Source organism: Mizuhopecten yessoensis, unplaced genomic scaffold, assembly GCF_002113885.1.
Source record: "Mizuhopecten yessoensis strain PY_sf001 unplaced genomic scaffold, ASM211388v2 scaffold10869, whole genome shotgun sequence".
Classification (NCBI taxonomy): Eukaryota; Metazoa; Mollusca; class Bivalvia; order Pectinida; family Pectinidae; genus Mizuhopecten; species Mizuhopecten yessoensis.
The window spans coordinates 279048-287284 of NW_018408762.1; the positions used below are offsets into that span (position 1 = coordinate 279048).

Genomic DNA, 8237 nt, shown 5'->3' on the forward strand with positions numbered 1-8237 from the left:
ATTAGTGTATCACCACTTATATTTCAAAAAATGCAGTCTTTTGGATTATGAGATAAACTCTAGAAACGATTGTGTGTACGGACAGATGGACGGACACTGTAAGATTTACTATAAGGCATCCCCATCTCTGATGTGGGGCCCTAACAACTGTAATTCAAAAGCATTGGATAAGGAAATTGTGTTCTGGTTCGTACTCTAAGTTGGTTTTTAAAGTTCCATACAATGTTTCATCCTTGTTACTGATGGAAGGTTCCAAAAGTACTGCTACCTCGGAGGGTTTTGTACTGAGTGAAGGTTCCAAGAGTATTGCTACCTCGGAGGGTTTTGTACTGACGGAAGGTTCCACGAATACTGCTACCTCGGAGGTTTTTGTACTGACGGAAGGTTCCACGAACACTGCTACCTTGGAGGGTTTTGTACTGACAGAAGGTTCCAAGAGTACTGCTACCTCGGAGGGTTTTGTACTGACGGAAGGTTCCAAGAGTACTGCTACCTCGGAGGGTTAGGTACTGACAGAAGGTTCCAAGAGTACTGCTACCTCGGAGGGTTTTGTACTGAAGGAAGGTTCCAAGAGTACTGCTACCTCGGAGGGTTAGGTCCTGACAGAAGGTTCCAAGAGTACTGCTACCTCGGAGGGGTTTGTACTGACAGAAGGTTCCACGAATACTGCTACCTCGGAGGGTTTTGTACTGAGTGAAGGTTCCAAGAGTATTGCTACCTCGGAGGGTTTTGTACTGACGGAAGGTTCCAAGAGTACTGCTACCACGGAGGGTTAGGTACTGACAGAAGGTTCCAAGAGTACTGCTCCCTCGGAGGGTTAGGTACTGACAGAAGGTTCCAAGAGTACTGCTCCCTCGGAGGGTTAGGTACTGACAGAAGGTTCCAAGAGTACTGCTCCCTCGGAGGGTTAGGTACTGACAGAAGGTTCCAAGAGTACTGCTACCTCGGAGGGTTTTGTACTGCCAGAAGGTTCCAAGAGTACTGCTACCTCGGAGGGGTTTGTACTGACAGAAGGTTCCACGAATACTGCTACCTCGGAGGGTTTTGTACTGAGTGAAGGTTCCAAGAGTATTGCTACCTCGGAGGGTTTTGTACTGACAGAAGGTTCCAAGAGTACTGCTCCCTCGGAGGGTTTTGTACTGACGGAAGGTTCCAAGAGTTATGCTACCTCGGAGGGTTTTGTACTGACAGAAGGTTCCAAGAATTATGCTACCTCAGAGGGTTTTGTACTGACGGAAGGTTCCACGAGTACTGCTACCTCGGAGGGTTTTGTACTGACAGAAGGTTCCAAGAGTACAAGAATTTCGGAGTATGTTGAGGTACTGTCGAAGAATCTAAGGTACTAGTACTTTGGAGTATGTTGATGTACTTAGAGAAGAACTGACGTAGAAAGAAAGGGAATTTAATCAACGATGTTTGTCTGGTTTGACTCCATCATCAACTCTCCACTACTGTTTCAATTTCAAACGACCATTTTATTTACGGATAATCCTGTTTTCAGGTCGTAGTCACAAAAGTTATCCACAATTACAGTCAACGTGTCGTGTCAGTTGTAATAAAGGGCTGCAGACTTCTTCCCCCTGGTAGTAAATTAGTATTGACTGGTGATACGTGACTTTGGCCTGGGCCAGAGTAATATGGTGGTGTGTACCTATGACTGTATTGGATGTTTGCTTAGCAATGAAGGAAACTGTAACTCCTTCGGTCCAGATTTTTCTATTATCTGCCTAAAAGCAACTTGAATGTCTTTTGAGAGTTAGTATTTTTAGGTAGATATGGCACAGGCAACAGAAATCAAATAAATGTACAAATATTTTTTCGAATTAATTACTTCTTTGCCATTATCAATATAACCACAATAAAACCACTCCAATATATATGTTTAAAACAATACATTACGACCACTCTTCTACCTCCCTACCATCACAACCACTCAAATATTCTTTTTACCAGGACAGTGACAATAAAACCGCTATGTCTAAAATCTAACAACCCAACAACCACAACTCCTTTACATTTTTACAAAAAAAGAATCTTTTCTTCACCAGCAAAACCACCCAATCCTATTACGAACATAACCATCATGGCCCACCCAATCCTATTAGGAACATAACCATTATGGCCCACCCAATCCTACTAAGAACATAACCATCATGGCCCACCCAATCCTACTAAGAACATAACCATCATGGCCCACCCAATGCACAAACTGAAATGACCACTTCAACAGCTTTATCATTATCTTCCATAAGATTCATCAGTTTATGTAATATCAAAGTGTTACTTTCTACACAAACAATGTATTAAACGCTTCAAGACCGACTGGTCCCTTTGTCAAGCTATGACTGAGTGAGCCCGACTGGTCCCTTTGTCAAGTTATGACTGAGTGAGACCGGCTGGTCCCTTTGTCAAGCTATGACTGAGTGATACCGACTGGTCCCTTTGTCAAGCTATGACTGAGTGAGCCCGACTGGTCCCTTTGTCAAGTTATGACTGAGTGAGCCCGACTGGTCCCTTTGTCAAGTTATGACTGAGTGAGACCGACTTGTCCCTTTGTCAAGCTATGACTGAGTGAGACCGACTGTTCCCTTTGTCAAGCTATGACTGAGTGAGACCGACTGTTCCCTTTGTCAAGCTATGACTGAGTGAGACCGACTGGGCCCTTTGTCAAGCTATGTCTGAGTGAGACCGACTGGTCCCTTTGTCAAGTTATGACTGAGTGAGACCGACTTGTCCCTTTGTCAAGCTATGACTGAGTGAGACCGACGGGTCCCTTTGTCAAGCTATGACTGAGTGAGACCAACTGGTCCCTTTGTCAAGCTATGACTGAGTGAGCCCGACTGGTCCCTTTGTCAAGTTATGACTGAGTGAGGCCGACTGGTCCCTTTGTCAAGCTATGACTGAGTGAGACTGACTGGTCCCTTTGTCAAGTTATGACTGAGTGAGCCCGACTGGTCCCTTTGTCAAGTTATGACTGAGTGAGACCGGCTGGTCCCTTTGTCAAGCTATGACTGAGTGATACCGACTGGTCCCTTTGTCAAGCTATGACTGAGTGAGCCCGACTGGTCCCTTTGTCAAGTTATGACTGAGTGAGGCCGACTGGTCCCTTTGTCAAGCTATGACTGAGTGCGACCGACTGGTCCCTTTGTCAAGTTATGACTGAGTGAGGCCGACTGGTCCCTTTGTCAAGCTATGACTGAGTGCGACCGACTGGTCCCTTTGTCAAGTTATGACTGAGTGAGACCGGCTGGTCCCTTTGTCAAGCTATGACTGAGTGATACCGACTGGTCCCTTTGTCAAGCTATGACTGAGAGAGACCGACTGGTCCCTTTGTCAAGCTATGACTGAGTGCGACCGACTGGTCCCTTTGTCAAGTTATGACTGAGTGAGCCCGACTGGTCCCTTTGTCAAGCTATGACTGAGTGCGACCGACTGGTCCCTTTGTCAAGTTATGACTGAGTGAGCCCGACTGGTCCCTTTGTCAAGTTATGACTGAGTGAGCCCGACTGGTCCCTTTGTCAAGTTATGACTGAGTGAGACCGACTGGTCCCTTTGTCAAGTTATGACTGAGTGAGCGATCTGTATTTTTTACCTGTATAACAATGAGATGAAATTGTATATTTTTTATGTCACTCGACCCGGGACGTTTCCCCTATCGATCAGTGTATACACACTGCATCAAATAGGTTACAGGTAGGATGTAGATCTAGCCCCCTTCCCCTGCTATGTCAGTATCGGGTCATACAGATGACGGCTTTATCATTATGCTAACAAATCAACAAACTTACTTTTGGTAATGCGGAAGCCTACACGAGCAAGCGTGTGTTTGACGATGTTTGGGGTAATGGGACTCATTCTCCACTTGAGGAACTTTCTGTATTCCCATGGCAACTGCTCCACTGTAATACAGAAAAAGTGAACAATGTAACACAACAAACAGGCATATAGGGCCTGGACCATAAAGCACTTGTCACATTTACGCAATACTGTTATGTGGACATTAATTTATTTATTTTTAAATCTGCAAAATTTCTCCACTTTGCATTAATTTGAGCTGTGGTATTTGCATTCTCCACGCATCTGGAATCTTTGAAAAAATATTTTCACTGATGCAGATAACTATGTGTGTGAATACAGACATAGAAATCAGATCAAGACTCTTGTCATAATGTTAGGTCTGTAAAACTATACACCTTACCTTTCTCGCCCTCTATGACAAAGTTGACGGTGGGGGGAATGCGTGGGAAAAGACTTTGGCGTAGTGGAGGATGGAGAACCGTTTCTTTTTCACTTGTTGTGAGCACAGATGCAGACGCCTTGGCAGTACGAGGCCGTGAGTCTTCACCACTTGTGGAGCTGGCGGATCGTGCAGCGGAGCGGCGCGCAGACCTTGCGCGCGACCGAGCCGCAGATGATTGTCGGGAAATACTACTGGTAATGGAGTAGCCATCAGACTCACCTGGGACAAAGACATCCAATGAAACACTCACAAAACAGACACTCGGTTGTTATGGTTACTTCATAACTACTGGATCATAAATTAATCTAGATTTGTGTCCAAATTAAAATCAGTAACATTTTTGTTCCACAACAGTTCTGATTTTGTTTACATGTACATGTAAAGGTTTTAAGCATTGACTTTTCACATGAGTTAAATTGATTACTAATAGAAATGTTCATTTCATCAACATCTGAAATTTTGACTTCAGTTTAAGACTGTTCATGGCCCTTAACCTTGGGCCTGGACATATAGTTCAAGATGCAAATAATATTCTATATTCTCTATGTAGGATTTAATTTTAACCACTGCAGCATATTTCACCTGAATAAAAACTAATTTAAGTCAGAAATCAACAATTAAAATTGCAATGTGTTTTCAATGGACAAATCTAAGAAAACGTTAACTCTGTCTCACCATCAGACCCCCCGGCATAGTCATCCTCTAAACAGTCGATCCCGTCATCGTCGTCATCGCCGAACTCCTCCAGACTGGCCTCACCATCTCCTGGAAGACGTTCCCTGTAATGACAGAAAACAAATATTCATAAGAAAAAAATAAAGCAGACAAAAAAGTACTCAAGTTTGTAAAATAACAGACTAAAATGCTGCAATGATGTGAAGCCATTAAAAGTATGTGATTAAATATAAAATAAAAACCACCATGATAAGAAGTTTTTCTCTCACAACAAATATGACATTCCCATGCAAATGTTCAAATTGCTGGTAATACAGTAGGTCATACAGACTAAATGTGGTACGTATGGTAATATATTTAGTCTCAACTGAAAGACTGCTGTATATCGGTAATATATTAAGTCTTATGTAATGGCAATAATTGTTTATTCTTAGTCTGCAACTGCAAAACATGTGTATACAGTTACAATATGTCTGACTTTGCCTAAATTCATGAAATTGCTTGATTCTGCATGAGTTAATTTTGATTCAATTGAATATTTTGATGCTCTGACTATTTACAAAGCTGAAGTTTCGCTGTTCCAACACCTTGTTGTTGAATCATAGGTGACTGTTATAATATAAACAGAGCAAGCAACTACATCAGCCTCACAGAGTACATCTGTCAACAAATAACGAGTCGTCTATAATCTATACATCTGGGAATAACGTAATCCCCCGACGACCCAGTTCACAGGGCTAATCAGGGCGATTACGGTAAGATTCCAATTATCTATAACAATAAGGAGCTGATAGCCGCCTATTTAGTATAGAGTAGGGACATTAATCAGAACCCTCCAGGTCCCTGGTGTCTACATACCACGATCAAACCTCAGTCAGTATCCCATGTGGGTTATAGATAATTATCTACATTTATAGGCTTGTTTTAAACTATAGTCTGTAATTGCATACAGGAAACAGACTGGCTTTAATATTGATTTGTCTTTGAGAATCACTGCTTAGTATAGGGACCAATGTGACCGAACCATTTCGCCTCCATCTGCTATATCTTGGCGACTTCAAGAATCTTGATCCAATACCAGGAGTCTATAGGGAAACAGTGCTAATGGTTCTGTTAAGACTTCTTGTCCTGACCTAATATCGGAGGCTCTCTTTTTCACTTTGATTTGCATAAGTGAATCCAGCAATCAAACGCTTTGATAAAATTTGGCCAAATAAAAATTAATGTATGTTCCAATTATGGCGATGAAGTCAACCTTATTAAAGACAGATTGATATGCTGCTTTTTTCAACAGTATTTATTATTTGAAAGATTTTTAGTGTTATGAATATTTTCGAGTATCAAAGTGGTTTTGAATGTTCCATAAATACCACAGCACCAGTGACACCATTATGAAACAAAAGTAATTTTTGACTGAAGCTAGGCAAGGTAAATCCTGAGATCCCTTCATTTGAATGTAGATCTGACCGATAGAACCACACAAAGGCAATAGAGTTAATCTTTTCACCCCTATATAACTTTAGCAGACTCAACCATGCATTGATCTGGATGAGTCCATCATGGTCTATAGTGGAGAAAGGGTTAATTAGAGTTTACACTTTGTGGCATTGCAGCTTGACATGACAAAAAAACTAAATGCTAATCCACATATCAGAACGTGACATTACCACAAGGTTTCAAATGGCAAAACAAAGGTCACTTTCTAACATAAATGGATCAGAGGTATTCAGGTGAGAGCATGCTTAACAGAACAAAACAGACCAGATATATTCAGGTGAGAGCATGCTTAACAGAACAAAACAGATCAGAGGTATTCAGGTGAGAGCCTGTGCTTAACAGAACAAAACCGATCAGATGTATTCAGGTGAGAGCATGTGCTTCACAGAACAAAACAGATCAGATGTATTCAGGTTAGAGCATGTGCTTAACAGAACAAAACAGGCCAGATGTATTCAGGTGAGAGCATGCTTAACAGTACAAAACAGATCAGATGTATTCAGGGGAGAGCATGTGCTTAACAGAACAAAACCGAGCAGAGGTATTCAGGTGAGAGCCTGTGCTTAACAGAACAAAACAGACCAGATATATTCAGGCGAGAGCATGCTTAACAGAACACAACAGACCAGATATATTCAGGTGAGAGCATGCTAAACAGAACAAAAAAGATCAGAGGTATTCAGGGGAGAGCATGTGCTTAACAGAACAAAACCGAGCAGAGGTATTCAGGTGAGAGCATGCTAAACAGAACAAAAAAGATCAGAGGTATTCAGGGGAGAGCATGTGCTTAACAAAACAAAACAGATCAGATGTATTCAGGTGAGAGCATGTGCTTCACAGAACAAAACAGATCAGGGGGATTCAGGTGAGAGCATGTTCTTAACAGAACAAAACAGACCAGATGTATTCAGGTGAGAGCATGCTAAACAGAACAAAAAAGATCAGAGGTATTCAGGGGAGAGCATGTGCTTAACAGAACAAAACAGATCAGAGGTATTCAGGTGAGAGCATGCTTAACAGAAAAAAGGAAGCACTGGAAGAAATCTGCCTACAACCAGAGCCAGATTTTTTTATCTGGTGATGTTGTAATATCAGTCAGAAGAAATCGGCCTACAACCAGAGCCGGATTTTTTTTATCTGGTGATGTTGTAATATCAGTCAGAAAAATCTTGACTGTAAAAAAAAGCCTGAGTCCCCAGGCACTTCTTTAACAAGATGTGGCCTTCGTGATGGAGCTGTGTTCCCAGCCTCAGCGGCCCCGCTTACTGGAGCTGTGTTCCCAGCCTCAGCAGCCCCGCTTACTGGAGCTGTGTTCCCAGCCTCAGCAGCCCCGCTTACTGGAGCTGTGTTCCCAGCCTCAGCGGCCCCGCATCTTAAAGTGTAGGGGACCTAATTACGTTACAAGGATAGGCGTCTGTTTCATCAAAGTTTCTCTACTGCAATAAATCTGTATTGGTTTTTTTCTCCTTTATAAAATAGTGAACATCACCAATATTGTCAGTCTTTTACACAACCAAGTCTGCTGTCTCAGTCAGCATGATTTATACAGTTCAATGTAAGTAGACATCTCCAGTGTTTATAATGACAGGACTTAAAGTCAACGAAACGTTTTACATTTCATCAATATATACAGCTACAACATCATAACAAGGAAAAATACACACGAAGAAGTCGAGAAACAACTTTGTAGGACAGATTCATCTGTGTATAAAGGTCTGTTACAGGTAAAGTACCAGGGTAACAGACTGTGGGGTATGTAACAACTTTGTAGGACAGATTGATCTGTGTATAAAGGTCTGTTACAGGTAAAGTACCAGGGTAACAG

At 42.1% G+C, this 8237-nt stretch overlaps 1 protein-coding gene across 4 annotated transcripts in view; it reads right to left on the minus strand.

Annotated features, from left to right (window-relative positions):
* Window positions 1-8237, minus strand: part of LOC110463175 (tubulin polyglutamylase TTLL4-like) — an 86791-nt gene that overhangs the window by 23118 nt on the left and 55436 nt on the right. For all 4 annotated transcript variants that reach the window (XM_021517553.1, XM_021517556.1, XM_021517555.1 and 1 more), the window contains exons 3-5: window positions 4916-5019; window positions 4199-4459; window positions 3789-3899 (exon numbers count right to left, since the gene is read on the minus strand). In XM_021517553.1, coding sequence (XP_021373228.1) covers window positions 3789-3899; window positions 4199-4459; window positions 4916-5019 — 476 coding nt within the window. The remainder of the gene's footprint in view (window positions 1-3788; window positions 3900-4198; window positions 4460-4915; window positions 5020-8237) is intronic.